The 22,376-nt window shown below is 34.5% G+C and overlaps 1 protein-coding gene across 1 annotated transcript in view; it reads left to right on the top strand.

Annotated features, from left to right (window-relative positions):
- LOC143228456 (rho GTPase-activating protein 26-like) overlaps positions 1–22,376 on the top strand; it is a 147,598-nt gene that overhangs the window by 82,284 nt on the left and 42,938 nt on the right. Inside the window, 2 exon segments of the mRNA XM_076459713.1 lie at positions 440–569; positions 20,751–20,860. Coding sequence (XP_076315828.1) covers positions 440–569; positions 20,751–20,860 — 240 coding nt within the window.

Genomic DNA, 22,376 nt, shown 5'->3' with positions numbered 1-22,376 from the left:
AGATATGTCCTTTCTGATACATATACGTGTCTGAGTGTGTGCTTTGTTTAAGTGAAACAAATGTCTTGACTGACAGTGTATGCAAGTATGAAAATAAACTACTACTGTTATTAGTGGAAACATGTTTCAGAAAATTTACTGTACAGCATTTGCTTTGTTTTTAGAAAGTTCTGATGGTAGAATCTGTAATGAAAAACTTTTGTTGTTAATTTTGGTTGTATCATATTATGATAGAAAATAAATATAACTAAGTTATTATAAACCATAAAATATTATTACCGTAACGTCATCTTAACCATAGAAAAACATTTTTTGTTTATTGTATTACTTGGCTGTGTTTTGACTTTGAAAACCACTTACTGTGCCAGAATGCTGTTTATTGTATTACTTGAACATATTGTGACTTTCAACATTATTTTCTGGGCTGGTTACCTGAAAGTTGAGTCGTACCAATCGTAATAGCTCTAACTGTGCAGTAAATCGACTCGGATACAAAATAATACTGACAGCCACATCTCCAGTGAGAGGGAAGACAGGTGATAAAAGGAATAGCAACTGTAGCTTACGTTGAAAGTTGAACGAGCACCTACAACAACAACTCAGAATTTCCCCTTCATCGTATGTGTACACTCGGCCTTGACAAGAACCTTTCTACAATATGAAACATGTCCTCGCTACAAGAATTTCTCAACTCCCAGCGCCAGGAAAATAAGGCCAGTGACCCTTGAGGAGTCGGCGTGCTGGTTTAATTTAAACGAAGTTCTTCTATGTAGTGCTAGGTGTCGTGTCGACCTTTGTAAAACAGTATTTTGTTCACTACTAAAATAGTGTTGTTTCCTAACTTGTTTAGTTAACGGCCTTGTGTTTATTAACTATTATACTATCACACATATTCATTTATGGAATCACGTGATGTTTATTTCTCCGTATAAAGAACTTTCACTGTTTAAATATTTTTTATAATATGTTTAGTTGTGAATTATAAGTTAGTGACTACATATCGTGAGTTTCAAGTTAGCTACTACGTGTCGCGAGTAACAAGTTGGTTACTACATGTGTGTTTCACATTAGTTACTACATGTGAATTACAAGTTAGTAAACTAGATATTGCATTTCACTAGTTAGTTAACTAGAAGTTACGAACAAACAAGTTTCCCAAGTTATCACGATCTGGGCCCCATTATGGGTTTTTAGTTAATGGTAAGTTATCTAGAATGTGGAGGAATAAAACTGGTGTTAATTGTAACCACTCGTGACGTACGGTACATCATGTTTATATTCACTCTGTGGCTACTGGTGACGTACGGTACATCATGTTTATATTCACTCTGTGGCTACTGGTGACGTACGGTACATCATGTTTGTATTCAGTAAATGGCTACTGGTGACGTACGGTACATCATGTTTGTATTCAGTAAATGGCTACTGGTGACGTACGGTACATCATGTTTATATTCAGTAAATGGCTACTGGTGACGTACGGTACATCCGATGTTTGTATTCAGTCTGTGGCTACTGGTGACGTACGGTACCTCATGTTTGTATTCAGTAAATGGCTACTGGTGACGTACGGTACATCATGTTTGTATTCAGTAAGTGACTACTGGTGACGTACGGTACATCATGTTTGTATTCAGTAAGTGACTACTGGTGACGTACGGTACATCCGATGTTTGTATTCAGTAAGTGACTACTGGTGACGTACGGTACATCCGATGTTTGTATTCAGTCTGTGGCTACCGGTGACGTACGGCACATCCGATGTTTGTTTTCAGTCTGTGGCTACCGGTGACGTACGGCACATCCGATGTTTGTTTTCAGTCAGTGGCTACTCTCATGACATCTTCAGTCACTTTTTCCAGCGGTCAGAGCAACATTTTGGATACCTTCATATGTTCCTGGTGTAGCTTGAGGTCAAGAGGTCAGAGACAACACCAGGTGCGTCAGTCTAGACTTTCACCACTCATTTACTGGAGGTTCCATGGTTTTTTCGATACTGCTGTATGGTAATGAATTATGATACACAGTTTAAACGGTAAAACGAGAAGTAGTTAGTGGAGAATGTTAGATTTGGTATGCAGGACATGACTTTGGTCAGTCTTTCTAGGTCCAAATTTATTACTCTATTTAGTCTGAGTCGTTGTGTTAATAGCAAAGACTTAATATACTGTAGAAGTTACGTCTATTTTAGGCGAAATAAATAAAACTTTCTGTGGTTCCCTTCCACACCTGGAACATTAATGTGTTGTTCAGAACGTATTAAAACCAACTTTCGGATAGCTATGTTGTATATGTATGAAGCATTATAACAGCTGGATGAATGGTTGTGTTGTATGAAGCATTATAACACCTGGTTGTGTCAATATTTTTTTTTGTAACACGTTGTTATAGTTGAATCAGTGACTTGTCTATACGTCTTGCCTGACTTCTCTAAATCTCCACGTGGAGCTGGCATTTGTGTGTGTTGTCCTGTATATGTTTGGCTGCTCTCGTGCACGAGCTTGACGTCCACTGTACCAGAGGATATGCACGTGCACGCGTCAGTGCTGTAATTCCAAGAAAACTCGCCTTTACAACATCGAATTATCAAAGAAAAGAGAGACCCTTGTTTTCGAGTGAATGTAACTGAGTGTGTGGTATTGGAAGTCGCTTTGTAGTACCGGTACTTTTCACTCACACAAAACCGGAATTGGAAGTAACAACACCAGCACTTGACACTCACATGTAACCGGAATAAAATATATCAAAACCAGTAGTTTTTACTCACGTGGAACCGGAATAAAATATATCAACACCAGTAGTTTTTACTCACGTGGAACCGGAATAAAATATATCAACACCAGTAGTTTTCACTCACGTGGAACCGGAATAAAATATATCAACACCAGTAGCTTTCACTCACGTGGAACCGGTATAAAATATATCAACACCAGTAGTCGGTATAAAATATATCAACACCAGTAGTTTTCACTCACGTGGAACCGGTATAAAATATATCAACACCAGTAGTCGGTATAAAATATATCAACACCAGTTTTTTTCACTCACGTGGAACCGGTATAAAATATATCAACACCAGTAGTTTTCACTCACGTGGAACCGGTATAAAATATATCAACACCAGTAGTTTTCACTCACGTGGAACCGGTATAAAATATATCAACACCAGTAGTTTTCACTCACGTGGAACCGGAATAAAATATATCAACACCAGTAGTTTTCACTCACGTGGAACCGGTATAAAATATATCAACACCAGTAGTTTTCACTCACGTGGAACCGGTATAAAATATATCAACACCAGTAGTTTTCACTCACGTGGAACCGGAATAAAATATATCAACACCAGTAGTTTTCACTCACGTGGAACCGGAATAAAATATATCAACACCAGTAGTTTTCACTCACGTGGAACCGGTATAAAATATATCAACACCAGTAGTTTTCACTCACGTGGAACCGGTATAAAATATATCAACACCAGTAGTTTTCACTCACGTGGAACCGGTATAAAATATATCAACACCAGTAGTTTTCACTCACGTGGAACCGGTATAAAATATATCAACACCAGTAGTTTTCACTCACGTGGAACCGGTACAAAATATATCAACACCAGTAGTTTTCACTCACGTGGAACCGGCATAAAATATATTAACACCAGTAGTTTTCACTCACGTGGAACCGGTATAAAATATATTAATACCAGTAGTTTTCACTCACGTGGAACCGGTATAAAATATATTAATACCAGTAGTTTTCACTCACGTGGAACCGGCATAAAATATATTAACACCAGTAGTTTTCACTCACGTGGAACCGGTATAAAATATATTAACACCAGTAGTTTTCACTCACGTGGAACCGGTATAAAATATATTAACACCAGTAGTTTTCACTCACGTGGAACCGGTATAAAATATATTAACACCAGTAGTTTTCACTCACGTGGAACCGGTATAAAATATATTAACACCAGTAGTTTTCACTCACGTGGAACCGGAATAAAATATATCAACACCAGTAGTTTTCACTCACGTGGAACCGGTATAAAATATATCAACACCAGTAGTTTTCACTCACGTGGAACCGGTATAAAATATATCAACACCAGTAGTTTTCACTCACGTGGAACCGGTGTAAAATATATCAACACCAGTAGTTTTCACTCACGTGGAACGGTATAAAATATATTAACACCAGTAGTTTTTACTCACGTGGAACCGGTATAAAATATATTAACACCAGTAGTTTTCACTCACGTGGAACCGGTATAAAATATATCATCACCAGTAGTTTTCACTCACGTGGAACCGGTGTAAAATATATCAACACCAGTAGTTTTCACTCACGTGGAACGGTATAAAATATATTAACACCAGTAGTTTTTACTCACGTGGAACCGGTATAAAATATATTAACACCAGTAGTTTTCACTCACGTGGAACCGGTATAAAATATATTAACACCAGTAGTTTTCACTCACGTGGAACCGGTATAAAATATATCATCACCAGTAGTTTTCACTCACGTGGAACCGGTATAAAATATATCAACACCAATTTACCTATTAGAGATTATATGGTGAAGCAGTAAAACAAGTGTGTACTCTAGTTTAGTTCAATGATTTAAACAAGTTGCTCTGAATTATTTCAAAATTCGCCGTGTTTAGATTACGCGAGGAAGGAGGTTTTGTGCTGAGAGTTAGGGTAGCTGGCACCGTCTAACGGTTAGAAATGATACCTGGGTAAAATTTATGGCGCTTTTAGTCCTTGACCTCCCCCCCTCCTTCCCTGTGGTATTTCATTGATTGGTGACTCAAACTGTACTAAAGAGCCTTGAAACCAGTTTCGAACAGAAGGTGTGGTGTATGAAACATGTATGATGTTCCTCCCTCACGGCTTGTGAAAGTAAATATGTGATATCGTCACACAGTCAAGATTTATCGAAGACTTCGTTAGAAACTCCGATGGTAAGATTAGAATAACAACTACACTTATTCTCCGGTTAATTATTTTCAACTAGAACAAGGCGATACAATGTTACGGGCGAAGACGTGATATCTACGTTTATTTTGGAATTACGAGAAACTTTATTGCACGTAATAGAGCAACGTTTTCCAAACATCTCGCGTGCGCCATGTGATCGCATAGTTCGTGTACTTTCATGGAGTTCAAAGAGCAACGTTTTCTAAACACAATTACCAGACAGGCACGTTAGCGGTCAGTAAATTGTTAAATTGTAGCAACTTGTACGAAGCAGTTGTTGTGATCTGAAAGAATCCACGTATATGGTGATAGCCTAATGTTCTTGGAGTAACGTATAAAACAATCTTTCAACATATATTGAATGTACGAGTAATATCTCTGGTGAATGTGCCTCTCTTATTTTGTATATTTCCAGTTCAGTGCCTTCAAGTCTAAACTTGTTTTACAAAACAACATTTTGTTGTATGTTCTGTCTGAACCAGGAAATCAGTATACACAGTTTTTGAAGAAGGGGGGGGGGAGATATAATATTGGTTGGAGATATCAGTTGTTATAATGTATGTCGACATTACTGTTGCACTGTTTGTGCACACATTAACTTCAGCTACACTGCTGCTTACAGCAAATGTAAGATCAGTGTAGTGGTAAACTACGTTCTTTAATAGAACATCAAGAGTTAAGTTGTTACCAAGGTTGTCAGATCAGTGTAGTGGTAAACAACTACGTTCTTTAATAGAACATCAAGAGTTATGTTGTTACTAAGGTTGTTAGATCAGTGTCGTGGTAAACAACTACGTTCTTTAATAGAACATCAAGAGTTATGTTGTTACTAAGGTTGTTAGATCAGTGTCGTGGTAAACAACTACGTTCTTTAATAGAACATCAAGAGTTAAGTTGTTACCAAGGTTGTTAGATCAGTGTCGTGGTAAACAACTACGTTCTTTAATAGAACAGTATAGTTACAGTTGTCAGATCAGTGCAGTGGTAAACAACAACGTTCTTTAATAGAACATCAAGAGTTAAGTTGTTACCAAGGTTGTCAGAACAGTGTCGTGGTAAACAACTACGTTCTTTAATAGAACATCAAGAGTTATGTTGTTACTAAGGTTGTTAGATCAGTGTCGTGATAAACAACTACGTTCTTTAATAGGACATCAAGAGTTAAGTTGTAACTAATGTTGTCAGATCAGTGTAGCGGTAAATAAGTACGTTCTTTAATAGAACATCAAGAGTTAAGTTGTTACCAAGGTTGTCAGATCAGTGTCGTGGTAAACAACTACGTTCTTTAATAGAACATCAAGAGTTAAGTTGTTACCAAGGTTGTCAGATCAGTGTAGCGGTAAATAAGTACGTTCTTCGGTAGACAACTTTGTCAGAAAGTAGTGATAATCAGATAACATATTCTTAATTCTTCAGAGTTGATGTATTTTAAAGTTTTGTTTTACAAAGTATTTTTTCCGATAAATCGTTTCGTCACTAGTTATAGTTTATGCTCTTTTAATAACTCGTAATTTCTGACAGCTTATCTTAAGAATCTGTTTAATCACTTCTTACAGTGCTGCCTATTTGTGAAAGTGTTATCATACCTGGTGTACTTTGTTGTTTTAAATCTCAGTATTGTTTAACTTGGTCTGTTTTTTAGGGACAATGTTTCCATGGAAATCTTTAAAATGAACACAGAATGCCAGTTCTTACTGCGACTGTTTTAATCATGTTACAGTTGTAATTTGTTGTATCTTTGTGAAGGTTTATTTTGTATTGTTCACAAAAATATAATGCTAACCTACTCCACGAATTAATTTATTTCTTTAATATTTGGCAAAGGCTGGTTTTTGCTTGTAGACATAACTTCAAAGACAACGGTTCAAAATACATTTAGACTCTCGGTACTGTACTGATATTTTATGTACTCTTCTTTCTGTATACTGCCCGAAATTTCAAGATTCAACATTAAATAAGTTTCAAAATATTGCGTTAACTCTCGCCCTCTATCAGTGAACATCTAAATCAGAATATTAATACTGTATTTCAGAAGAGGCAGTCGTTTGATATCTTAATTCATTTTCCTGATTTTATGGCTAGCCTAGGTTGATTGATGTATGTGGCTTGTTGTTTTTACTGTTTTAGTTCACATTTATGTAAACATGACTTTCTGTTGTATTCTGGTGAAGCTGTTTTATAATCGTATGGTTCTGTTGTATTCTAGTGAAGTCGTGTTGTTACCACAAGGTTCTGTTGTATTTCATTGGAGCCGTTTTGTAATCGTGAGGTTCTGTTGTATTTTAGTGAAGTCGTGTTGTTACCATAAGGTTCTGTTGTATTTCATTGGAGGTGTTTTGTAACTAACATACTACTGTATCCATGACGTTCTGTTGTATTACAGTGAAGTCGTATTGTTACCATAACAAGTTCTGTTGTTTTGTATTGGAGTCATAGTGTAACCATGGTGTCTGTATTATACCACGGTGTTTATGTTATACATTCTCCCATTTTATAAGATTTAATCGTTAGTACCTACCGACCCCCCGCTAGTATAAGTCTACTGATTTACAACACTAAAATTAGGGGTTTGATTCCCCTCGGTGGGCTCGGCAGATATCCCGATGTGGCTTTGCTATAAGAAAACACATACACACTAGTACCTACCGTTTAAATTGTTTTGAAGAACCATATATGAACTTTGTTACATTGGAACAAGTGAATCTTTACAATTGGTATAAAGAGGTTACAATATTTTATAATAATCTCTATTATATTTAATATTATTACCCTACCACATCAGAAAACGTTTCGTTTTGTAAGAAACAGTTTGAATTTTCTCTTATTGACAACATCCGTATACGCCCCCCTTATCTAGTTTCTGAGTGTACACAATTAACAACAGGCCATGTTAAGCCTACACTTTCCGAGATGGATGTATTAGTGTTCATGGTGGCATGTCCATATCCACAATCCCATGGTTTATGGCTCATGTCCCTTTTCTAAACAAAAACGGCGGTTATATGCACCTCTAGTTTGTAAGTTCAAAATTAGGGTTAGTTTTGCGCGAATATCCAAAACAGGCCGTGTGTACTTAAAATTCAGTTGAACATTTATTACCAAAAAGACGAAGAGATACAGCAAAAAGTAAGGCATTAGCTTCGAATTTATATGGCATAAGAGATCGATCAAAAATACCAGTATGATTCAGTTTAACTTCTACCAATAACGTGTTACAAGATACTACGAGTGAAGCTACCGCCCGTACATAGAACTGCCCTTTTGTGTTTGACAGCGTATATTACTTTACACTGTAACGTGGCAACACGTGTAGTTCGTGGTACACTTCCTCGTGGCCTTGTCCTCGTTTTGACTTACAAAAAGTTCTTTGTTCTTTCGAAACTTTTAGTTTTTATGCATTATTTTACCTATTTATCATACTAATTATGTTGTTCAGCTATTTCGAGGAAACTGTTTGCACCGTAGTGTATTAGATGTTTTTGTACGTCCACGCTTGTGTAAACATTTGTTTTCATGTTTTTAAATACATCGTTATTTGTATATGTACTTTTTCACATAATTAGGCTTAACCTTAAAATGTTCCTTATAGTTTTGGACTAACACGACTTATTTTAACTACATATACGTTTCAGAATTTTCTAACCATGTTGACGTAAACTTAACAGATTGAAAATGTAACATGGAATAAGTAACATGTCTGTTGTTACCTGTACTTTAAAATACGCATGTCTGTTGTTACGTGGACTTTAGAACACACTACACGTGTGTTGTTATGTGGACTTTAGAACACACGTCTTGTTACACGGACTTTAGAACACACTACATGTCTGTTGTTACCTGGACTTTAGAACACACGTCTTGTTACACGGACTTTAGAACACACTACATGTCTGTTGTTACCTGGACTTCAGAACACACTACACGTCTGTTGTTACCTGGACTTTAGAACACACTACACGTCTGTTGTTACGTGGACTTTAGAACACACGTCTTGTTACACGGACTTCAGAACACTACATGTCTGTTGTTACCTGGACTTTAGAACACACTACATATCTGTTGTTACCTGTACTTTAGAACACACTACATGTGTGTTGTTACCTGGACTTTAGAACACACTACACGTCTGCTGTTACCTGTACTTTACAACACACTACATGTCTGTTATTACCTGGACTTTAGAACACACTACACGTCTGTTGTTACCTGGACTTTACACACTACACGTCTGTTGTTACCTGGACTTTAGAACACACTACACGTCTGTTGTTACCTGGACTTTAGAACACACTACACGTCTATTGTTACCTGGACTTTAGAACACACTACACGTCTGTTGTTACCTGGACTTTAGAACACACTACATGTTTGTTGTTACCTGGACTTTAGAACACACTACACGTCTGTTGTTACCTGGACTTCAGAACACACTACACTTCTGTTTTTACCTGGACTTTAGAACACACTACACGTCTGTTGTTACGTGGACTTTAGAACACACGTCTTGTTACGTGGACTTTAGAACACACGTCTTGTTACGTGGACTTTAGAACACACGTCTTGTTACACGGACTTTAGAACACACTACATGTGTGTTGTTACCTGGACTTTAGAACACACTACACGTCTGTTGTTACCTGGACTTCAGAACACACTACACGTCTGTTGTTACCTGGACTTTAGAACACACTACATGTGTGTTGTTACCTGTACTTTAGAACACACTACACGTCTGTTGTTACCTGGACTTTAGAACACACTACACTTCTGTTTTTACCTGGACTTTAGAACACACTACACGTCTGTTGTTACGTGGACTTTAGAACACACGTCTTGTTACACGGACTTTAGAACACACTACATGTGTGTTGTTACCTGGACTTTAGAACACACTACACGTCTGTTGTTACCTGTACTTTGGAACAACCTACACGCCTATTGTTACCTGGACTTTAGAACACACTACACTTCTGTTTTTACCTGGACTTTAGAACACACTACACGTCTGTTGTTACCTGGACTTTAGAACACACTACACGTCTGTTGTTACCTGGACTTTAGAACACACTACACGTCTGTTGTTACCTGTACTTTAGAACACCCTACACGCCTATTGTTACCTGGACTTTAGAACACACTACACGTCTGTTGTTACCTGGACTTTAGAACACACTACACGTCTGTTGTTACCTGTACTTTAGAACACCCTACACGCCTATTGTTACCTGGACTTTAGAACACACTACATGTCTGTTGTTACGTGGACTTTAGAACACACTACACGTCTGTTGTTACGTGGACTTTAGAACACACGTCTTGTTACACAGACTTTAGAACACACTACATGTCTGTTGTTACGTAAACTTTAGAACACACTACACGCCTCTTGTTATCTGGACTTTGGAACACACTACACGTCTGTTGTTACCTGTACTTTAGAACACACTACACGTCTGTTGTTACCTGGACTTTAGAACACACTACATATCTGTTGTTACCTGGACTTTAGAACACACTAGATGTCTGTTGCTACCTGGACTTTAGAACACACTAGATGTCTGTTGCTACCTGGACTTTAGAACACACTACACGCCTATTGTTACCTGGAGTTTAGAACACACTACACGTCTGTTGTGACCTGGACTTTGGAACACACAACATATCTGTTGTTACCTGTACTTTAGAACACACTACACGCCTATTGTTACCTGGACTTTACACACTACACGTCTGTTGTTACCTGGACTTTAGAACACACTACACGTCTGTTGTTACCTGGACTTTAGAACACACTACACGTCTATTGTTACCTGGACTTTAGAACACACTACACGTCTGTTGTTACCTGGACTTTAGAACACACTACATGTTTGTTGTTACCTGGACTTTAGAACACACTACACGTCTGTTGTTACCTGTACTTTAGAACACACTACACGTCTGTTGTTACCTGGACTTTAGAACACACTACACGTCTGTTGTTACCTGGACTTTAGAACACACTACACGTCTGTTGTTGCACGGACTTTAGAACACACTACACGTCTGTTGTTACACAAACTTTTAGAACACGTATGTCTGTTGTTACACGAACTTCTATAACTTTACACGTCTGCTGTTACACAAACTTTTAGAACGCGTATGTCTGTTGTTACACGAACGTCTATAATATTACACGTCTGCTGTTACTCGGACTTCTAGAACAATGTATATGTTTGTTGTTTTACTTTGTCTTATCTGCTGCACCACCTCATGGCCACTGTTTTACTTTGTCTTATCTGCTGCACCACCTCATGGCCACTGTTTTACTTATTATTGTCTACTGCACCACATGGTGGACAATGTTCTACTTGGTCTTTTCTACTGTACCACCTGGTTGTCACTGTTCTACTTAGTTTTATCTACTGAACCACCTGGTGGACACGGTTCTACTTAGTTGTATCTACTGTACCACCTGGTGGCGGGTCCGCCATGGCCAGGTGGTTAAGGCACTCGACTCGTAATCCGAGAGTCGTGGGTTCGAATCCCCGTTAAATTAAACACGCTCGCCCTTTCAGCTGTGAGGGCGTTATAAAGTTTCGGTCAATCCCACTATTCGTTGGTAAAGAGTAATCCAAGAGTTGGCGGTGGATGGTGATGACTAGCTGACTTCCCTTTAGTCTTACACTGCTTAGGGACGGCTAGCGCAGGTAGCCATCGTGTAGCTTTGGGCGAAATTCAAAATAAAGAAACCACCCGGTAGCCAATGTTCTACTTAGTTTTATGTACTGTACTACCTTGTGCAAAATGTTCTTCTTGGTCATATTTGCTGCACCACCTGGTAGCCATTATTCTACTTAGTTTTTCTACTGCGCCAGCCGGTGGACACTGTTCTACTTAGTTTTATCTACTGCGCCACCTGGTAGTCAGTGTTGTACTTAGTTTCATCTTCAGTACTACCTGATGGACAATGTTCTACTTAGTCTTATCTACTGCATCATCCGGTGGCCACTGTTGTACTTAGTTTTATCTACTACACCACCTGATGGCCATTGATCTACTTAGTTTTATCTACTGCACTACCCATTAGTCACATTTCTACTTAATCTTATCCGCTGCACCACCTGGTGGCCACTGTTCTACTCGGTCTTCTTATCTGCTGCACCACCTGGTGGCCACTGTTCTACTCGGGCTTCTGATGGTTTTGTGTACGGGTTAAGAACTTGCCCTTGAACGTTTAATATAAGATTACATAAACAGTATTGTTGAGAATTGAAGAGGATATCGTATTGAACTGAAACGTGAACCCACGTGCTTACTAGAAGTGCGTGGATGGTATTATCTCGAGCCAAAATGTCGGACAAATTAACAGCGTTCCGACCGCTTGAGTTTTTAGCCGCGGTATAACGGATGACAGAACGGCTTTGAGATTTTTCAAGTACAAACTCTTAGCTTATAGCATAATCATCTCTTGACCTATTTGAGATCTGATTATAATTTTGAACTCAGGAGATCAAATCTTTTCATTCGTTGTATTTGACCACACCCAAGGTATCGTAAACTAATTTACTCTGAACCTGTTTAAAATAATTTCAATTTGAGGGTGGGCTGATACAGATTCTGATGAGTAAAAAAAAATCATTTCGGATGTACACGCGTCCTACGTTTGTTGGCGATTTACTTGATGTGTGTGAAGTTAAGAAAGAGGTGTCGTAGTTTTGATTTACCATAAAATGTTCTAACATCTGGTAGTACCCAACATTAACTATCATTGTTTTGATTTACCATCGACATAATATAAAATGTTCTAACATCTGGTAGTACCCAACATTAACTATCATTGTTTTGATTTACCATCGACATAATATAAAATGTTCTAACATCTGGTAGTACCCAATATTAACTATCATGGTTTTGATTTACCATCGACATAATATAAAATGTTCTAACATCTGGTAGTACCCAATATTAACTATCATGGTTTTGATTTACCATCGACATAATATAAAATGTTCTAACATCTGGTAGTACCCAATATTAACTATCATGGTTTTGATTTACCATCGACATAATATAAAATGTTCTAACATCTGGTAGTACCCAACATTAACTATCATGGTTTTGATTTACCACCGACATAATATAAAATGTTCTAACATCTGGTAGTACCCAATATTAACTATCATTGTTTTGATTTACCATCGACATAATATAAAATGTTCTAACATCTGGTAGTACCCAATATTAACTATCATTGTTTTGATTTACCATCGACATAATATAAAATGTTCTAACATCTGGTAGTACCCAATATTAACTATCATGGTTTTGATTTACCACCGACATAATATAAAATGTTCTAACATCTGGTAGTACCCAATATTAACTATCATGGTTTTGATTTACCATCGACATAATATAAAATGTTCTAACATCTGGTAGTACCCAATATTAACTATCATGGTTTTGATTTACCATCGACATAATATAAAATGTTCTAACATCTGGTAGTACCCAATATTAACTATCATGGTTTTGATTTACCATCGACATAATATAAAATGTTCTAACATCTGGTAGTACCCAATATTAACTATCATGGTTTTGATTTACCATCGACATAATATAAAATGTTCTAACATCTGGTAGTACCCAATATTAACTATCATGGTTTTGATTTACCATCGACATAATATAAAATGTTCTAACATCTGGTAGTACCCAATATTAACTATCATTGTTTTGATTTACCATCGACATAATATAAAATGTTCTAACATCTGGTAGTACCCAATATTAACTATCATGGTTTTGATTTACCATCGACATAATATAAAATGTTCTAACAACTGGTAGTACCCAACATTAACTATCAGTGTTTTGATTTACCATCGACATAATATAAAATGTTCTAACATCTGGTAGTACCCAATATTAACTATCATGGTTTTGATTTACCATCGACATAATATAAAATGTTCTAACATCTGGTAGTACCCAATATTAACTATCATGGTTTTGATTTACCATCGACATAATATAAAATGTTCTAACATCTGGTAGTACCCAATATTAACTATCATGGTTTTGATTTACCATCGACATAATATAAAATGTTCTAACATCTGGTAGTACCCAATATTAACTATCATGGTTTTGATTTACCATCGACATAATATAAAATGTTCTAACATCTGGTAGTACCCAATATTAACTATCATGGTTTTGATTTACCATCGACATAATATAAAATGTTCTAACATCTGGTAGTACCCAATATTAACTATCATGGTTTTGATTTACCATCGACATAATATAAAATGTTCTAACATCTGGTAGTACCCAATATTAACTATCATGGTTTTGATTTACCATCGACATAATATAAAATGTTCTAACATCTGGTAGTACCCAATATTAACTATCATGGTTTTGATTTACCATCGACATAATATAAAATGTTCTAACATCTGGTAGTACCCAATATTAACTATCATGGTTTTGATTTACCATCGACATAATATAAAATGTTCTAACATCTGGTAGTACCCAATATTAACTATCATGGTTTTGATTTACCATCGACATAATATAAAATGTTCTAACATCTGGTAGTACCCAATATTAACTATCATGGTTTTGATTTACCATCGACATAATATAAAATGTTCTAACATCTGGTAGTACCCAATATTAACTATCATGGTTTTGATTTACCATCGACATAATATAAAATGTTCTAACATCTGGTAGTACCCAATATTAACTATCATGGTTTTGATTTACCATCGACATAATATAAAATGTTCTAACATCTGGTAGTACCCAATATTAACTATCATGGTTTTGATTTACCATCGACATAATATAAAATGTTCTAACATCTGGTAGTACCCAATATTAACTATCATGGTTTTGATTTACCATCGACATAATATAAAATGTTCTAACATCTGGTAGTACCCAATATTAACTATCATGGTTTTGATTTACCATCGACATAATATAAAATGTTCTAACATCTGGTAGTACCCAATATTAACTATCATGGTTTTGATTTACCACCGACATAATATAAAATGTTCTAACATCTGGTAGTACCCAATATTAACTATCATGGTTTTGATTTACCACCGACATAATATAAAATGTTCTAACATCTGGTAGTACCCAATATTAACTATCATGGTTTTGATTTACCACCGACATAATATAAAATGTTCTAACATCTGGTAGTACCCAATATTAACTATCATGGTTTTGATTTACCATCGACATAATATAAAATGTTCTAACATCTGGTAGTACCCAATATTAACTATCATGGTTTTGATTTACCATCGACATAATATAAAATGTTCTAACATCTGGTAGTACCCAATATTAACTATCATGGTTTTGATTTACCATCGACATAATATAAAATGTTCTAACATCTGGTAGTACCCAATATTAACTATCATGGTTTTGATTTACCATCGACATAATATAAAATGTTCTAACATCTGGTAGTACCCAATATTAGCTATCATGGTTTTGATTTACCACCGACATAATATAAAATGTTCTAACATCTTTTAGTACCCAATATTAACTATCATGGTTTTGATTTACCATCGACATAATATAAAATGTTCTAACATCTGGTAGTACCCAATATTAACTATCATGGTTTTGATTTACCATCGACATAATATAAAATGTTCTAACATCTGGTAGTACCCAATATTAACTATCATGGTTTTGATTTACCATCGACATAATATAAAATGTTCTAACATCTGGTAGTACCCAATATTAACTATCATGGTTTTGATTTACCATCGACATAATATAAAATGTTCTAACATCTGGTAGTACCCAATATTAACTATCATGGTTTTGATTTACCACCGACATAATATAAAATGTTCTAACATCTGGTAGTACCCAATATTAACTATCATGGTTTTGATTTACCATCGACATAATATAAAATGTTCTAACATCTGGTAGTACCCAATATTAACTATCATGGTTTTGATTTACCATCGACATAATATAAAATGTTCTAACATCTGGTAGTACCCAATATTAACTATCATGGTTTTGATTTACCATCGACATAATATAAAATGTTCTAACATCTGGTAGTACCCAATATTAACTATCATGGTTTTGATTTACCATCGACATAATATAAAATGTTCTTACATCTGGTAGTACCCAATATTAGCTATCATGGTTTTGATTTACCACCGACATAATATAAAATGTTCTAACATCTGGTAGTACCCAATATTAGCTATCATGGTTTTGATTTACCACCGACATAATATAAAATGTTCTAACATCTTTTAGTACCCAATATTAACTATCATGGTTTTTATTTACCATCAACATAATATAAAATGTTCTAACATCTGGTAGTACCAAATATTAGCTATCATGGTTTTGATTTACCATCAACATAATATAAAATGTTCTAACATCTTTTAGTACCCAATATTAGCTATCATGGTTTTGATTTACCACCGACATAATATAAAATGTTCTAACATCTGGTAGTACCCAATATTAGCTATCGTGGTTTTGATTTACCATCGACATAATATAAAATGTTCTAACAACTGGTAGTACCCAATATTAGCTATCATGGTTTTGATTTACCATCGACATAATATAAAATGTTCTAACATCTGGTAGTACCCAATATTAACTATCATGGTTTTGATTTACCATCGACATAATATAAAATGTTCTAACATCTGGTAGTACCCAATATTAACTATCATGGTTTTGATTTACCACCGACATAATATAAAATGTTCTAACATCTGGTAGTACCCAATATTAACTATCATGGTTTTGATTTACCATCGACATAATATAAAATGTTCTAACATCTGGTAGTACCCAATATTAACTATCATGGTTTTGATTTACCATCGACATAATATAAAATGTTCTAACATCTGGTAGTACCCAATATTAACTATCATGGTTTTGATTTACCATCGACATAATATAAAATGTTCTAACATCTGGTAGTACCCAATATTAACTATCATGGTTTTGATTTACCACCGACATAATATAAAATGTTCTAACATCTGGTAGTACCCAATATTAACTATCATGGTTTTGATTTACCATCGACATAATATAAAATGTTCTAACATCTGGTAGTACCCAATATTAACTATCATGGTTTTGATTTACCATCGACATAATATAAAATGTTCTAACATCTGGTAGTACCCAATATTAACTATCATGGTTTTGATTTACCATCGACATAATATAAAATGTTCTAACATCTGGTAGTATCCAATATTAACTATCATGGTTTTGATTTACCATCGACATAATATAAAATGTTCTAACATCTGGTAGTACCCAATATTAACTATCATGGTTTTGATTTACCACCGACATAATATAAAATGTTCTAACATCTGGTAGTACCCAATATTAACTATCATGGTTTTGATTTACCATCGACATAATATAAAATGTTCTAACATTTGGTAGTACCCAATATTAACTATCATGGTTTTGATTTACCATCGACATAATATAAAATGTTCTAACATTTGGTAGTACCCAATATTAGCTATCATGGTTTTGATTTACCACTGACATAATATAAAATGTTCTAACATCTTTTAGTACCCAATATTAACTATCATGGTTTTGATTTACCATTGACATAATATAAAATGTTCTAACATCTGGTAGTACCCAATATTAACTATCATGGTTTTGATTTACCACCGACATAATATAAAATGTTCTAGCATTTGGTAGTACCCAATATTAACTATCATGGTTTTGATTTACCATCGACATAATATAAAATGTTCTAACATTTGGTAGTACCCAATATTAACTATCATGGTTTTGATTTACCACCGACATAATATAAAATGTTCTAACATTTGGTAGTACCCAATATTAGCTATCATGGTTTTGATTTACCACTGACATAATATAAAATGTTCTAACATCTTTTAGTACCCAATATTAACTATCATGGTTTTGATTTACCATTGACATAATATAAAATGTTCTTACATCTGGTAGTACCCAATATTAACTATCATGGTTTTGATTTACCATCGACATAATATAAAATGTTCTTACATCTGGTGGTACCCAATATTAGCTATCATGGTTTTGATTTACCACCGACATAATATAAAATGTTCTAACATCTGGTAGTACCCAATATTAACTATCATGGTTTTGATTTACCATCGACATAATATAAAATGTTCTAACATCTGGTAGTACCCAATATTAACTATCATGGTTTTGATTTACCATCGACATAATATAAAATGTTCTAACATCTGGTAGTACCCAATATTAACTATCATGGTTTTGATTTACCATCGACATAATATAAAATGTTCTAACATCTGGTAGTACCCAATATTAGCTATCGTGGTTTTGATTTACCATCGACATAATATAAAATATTCTTACACATGGTAGTACGTAATATTAACCATCCGGGTTCGCATCACTGTCGCGCCAAACATGCTTGCCCTTTCAGCCGTGGGGGCATTATAATGTAACGGTCAATCCCACTATTCGATGGTAAAAGAGTACCCCAAGAGTTGGCGGTGGGTGGTGATGACTAGCTGCCTTCCCTCTAGTCTTACACTGCTAAATCAGGGACGGCTAGCACAGATAGCTCTCGAGTAGCTTTGTGCGAAATTCAAAAAACAAACAAAGAAACAATAATATATTAACCATCGCAGTTTTCCAGTTCTTAGTTTTAGCGTATTTGTTTGCTGTTATTGAAATGTTTACTTAAGTGTTGTGTATTACTAAAAACTACTGCTCTTGTTGTGAGTTTACACAGAAAAGTGATGTGGGGTGATACTAGTTGAAATCGCTTATCTGTGTTTACTCTTATCGGTTGATCGTTGGTAGACACTCAAACGTTTCATCTCTTACCACGTGACTGATTTTTTTTTATTCGGGTAGCTACCCCAAGCGGTGATGAATACTAGATCGCTCCCTAGCGGCTTAATAAATCAACTCGTGAGAATATTGTTGCTACTGACTAATTTTAATATATCAGTAATACAATAACAAGATTAGTAATCTTTAGTAATTCTTGTGTCCACACAAAGCATGGTCTTTAGTAATTATTGTGTCCACATGAAGCATGGTTTTAGTAATTCTTGTGTCCACACAAAGCATGGTCTTTAGTAATTATTGTGTCCACATGAAGCATGGTTTTAGTAATTCTTGTGTCCACATAGATTACATTCATCTAAGGTTTGTCAACAAGCAGATAAGATTGTTTCAACTAACAACAATTTTTCTGTTAGTTAAACAAGCACTTCCCTGTTGGTTTTTAGTCATGTTCTCTTTAGTTGATAAAAAGTTCCAGTTATTTAATAAACAGACATTAGTTACTAAATGGAGAAGTTTCTGTTGATTATTAAACAGACAGTTTCCCATTATTTAATAAACAGACTAATTTCTGTTAGCTTTTAAACAGACTAGTTGCCATTATTCAATAAACAGACCAGTTTTCGTTATTTAATAAACACACTATATATATATATATATAAGGATTGATGTGAGCCATGTTATGGACTATGATAAAATATTTTACTCACATGTTTAAATATTTAACGAATCATAATTTGAATAGAAACTGAAGAACATGGATTTTAAACAGTTAGCAACAATGGTACAATCGATATAAGTGTAAGAGGAACAGTGGGAAGTGTAAGACTGTTGCTGAAACCTGATGGATAAACACTTGATATCTAGTGTTCACACTGACCAACAGAAAGTAAGGTCACAGAAGAAGGACAGGCTTTCAGAGTTAGTTGTTTTATATCTAACCATGAAACTGAAGCTTCCCTTAAAACAGAAGTTTTTGTGGGTACATACTACAATGTTCATAGAATTGTTGTTATTGAATTTAATGTAATATTCCATTAGTTCCTGCATTTATCCACTTTATGGTTTTAGAACTGGATACCAGACCAAAATAACTGACCACTTCCTCAGTGGCTATCATGAAACAAGGTTTCAGTTTTCTTTATCTTAAGCTGAACACCAGACCACAGCAATTGTTTTTTTACTTATTGATTGTTGTAGATTTATAATTGTTATGATTTCTCAAATGACCATAGATTGTATCATTGGTGTTGCTTCATCAGCGTATTACATTGGTGCTGTTCATAATGTGTTTGTGTTATACCAGCCTTACTAGTATTTTTGTGTCTTTCCAACCTTACTAGTGTTTTTGTGTGTCATTTCTACCTGTTGTATGTGTGTGTGTCATTTATACTTGTTGAGTCTGTATGTCTCTGAATGCTAGAAATATATGTTCTGACATTGTCTTATTAGTTGGAGCTGATAAGGTGGAAATAATTAGTATTGCCATGTGAACATATATTATGTAAATATATGTTTCACCATTCCACACGAACACATTTTAATATTGTGTATGAACATGACCAGTTCAGATAATTCCAGTTCTAACACTTAATATTTTCTAATATCCAGTTTTTCCTTTCTGGGAACTATTGTAGAATAACATTGTCCAGCATGTGAAGAGGAAATTTCATTTAAAAGACATGAACTAATTTATCTTAAGTTTCATCAAAGTTTTTTCACAGTACAGGATGAAGTTGTTTAATGGAATGAAGCCTACGTTTTGTTTCGTTAAAAGTAAACAGTTTGTTACATTGTTAAGAACATATGAATGATAATGTGAAACTGAAGAACAGTTTGCATGATGCTTGTAGTGAAGGATTTTCTCTTTAGGCGATGCGTCCCTTCAGATGGCACAACGAGACTTCTGTAGAGCATCTTTAGAGTATGTGTTCCAGTTACAAGAAGTACAGGAAAGAAAGAAGTTTGAATTTGTAGAAATAGTGAGTGTGTATGTTTTATATCCATAAGTGGAGCAGTGTGAGTTGGAATGGATGTATTATACAATGTACATAATGGTTAGTAGGGTTACAACTCTAACAAAGTAGATACTCCTGGCACTTATTCTTTGTTTCAGTTTTCTAGAAATAAGTAACACAAATGTATTTTTTGGAATGATATTAACACTTTAAGATAATTGTAATATTTTGCATTTTAATAACATAACAATAATTTTCAAAAGTAGTGATAAAATACTTATTTCAACATAGTGTTCATGTGTTTAAGTACAAAAGTAGTGATAAAATACTTATTTCAACATAGTGTTCATGTGTTTAAGTACAAAAGTAGTGATAAAATACTTATTTCAACATAGTGTTCATGTGTTTAAGTACAAAAGTAGTGATAAAATACTTATTTCAACATAGTGTTCATGTGTTTAAGTACAAAAGTAGTGATAAAATACTTATTTCAACATAGTGTTCATGTGTTTAAGTACAAAAGTAGTGATAAAATACTTATTTCAACATAGTGTTCATGTGTTTAAGTACAAAAGTAGTGATAAAATACTTATTTCAACATAGTGTTCATGTGTTTAAGTACAAAAGTAGTGATAAAATACTTATTTCAACATAGTGTTCATGTGTTTAAGTACAAAAGTAGTGATAAAATACTTATTTCAACATAGTGTTCATGTGTTTAAGTACAAAAGTAGTGATAAAATACTTATTTCAACATAGTGTTCATGTGTTTAAGTACAAAAGTAGTGATAAAATACTTATTTCAACATAGTGTTCATGTGTTTAAGTACAAAAGTAGTGATAAAATACTTATTTCAACATAGTGTTCATGTGTTTAAGTACAAAAGTAGTGATAAAATACTTATTTCAACATAGTGTTCATGTGTTTAAGTACAAAAGTAGTGATAAAATACTTATTTCAACATAGTGTTCATGTGTTTAAGTACAAAAGTAGTGATAAAATACTTATTTCAACATAGTGTTCATGTGTTTAAGTACAAAAGTAGTGATAAAATACTTATTTCAACATAGTGTTCATGTGTTTAAGTACAAAAGTAGTGATAAAATACTTATTTCAACATAGTGTTCATGTGTTTAAGTACAAAAGTAGTGATAAAATACTTATTTCAACATAGTGTTCATGTGTTTAAAATTACAAAAAAGTAGTGATAAAATACTTATTTCAACATAGTGTTCATGTGTTTAAGTACAAAAGTAGTGATAAAATACTTATTTCAACATAGTGTTCATGTGTTTAAGTACAAAAGTAGTGATAAAATACTTATTTCAACATAGTGTTCATGTGTTTAAGTAAAATGACTTGTAATAAACTGGTTGTTAAATTTCACAAAAATGTGGAAGTTAAACGACGTGAAATAAACTAAAACAAAAATCATTTTCGTTACATAATCTTGAGAAATGAAATTAATATTATAATTAATTTAATATTAGGTGTAAGGAACTCTTATGTATTGATTAACTATGGATGAAAATATACTGT

The sequence above is a fragment of the Tachypleus tridentatus genome, chromosome 10 (genome assembly GCF_004210375.1).
Source record: "Tachypleus tridentatus isolate NWPU-2018 chromosome 10, ASM421037v1, whole genome shotgun sequence".
In the NCBI taxonomy this organism is placed as follows: Eukaryota; Metazoa; Arthropoda; class Merostomata; order Xiphosura; family Limulidae; genus Tachypleus; species Tachypleus tridentatus.
The sequence above is the reverse complement of the archived record's forward strand: the minus strand, read 5'-3'. Positions and strand labels throughout refer to the sequence as shown.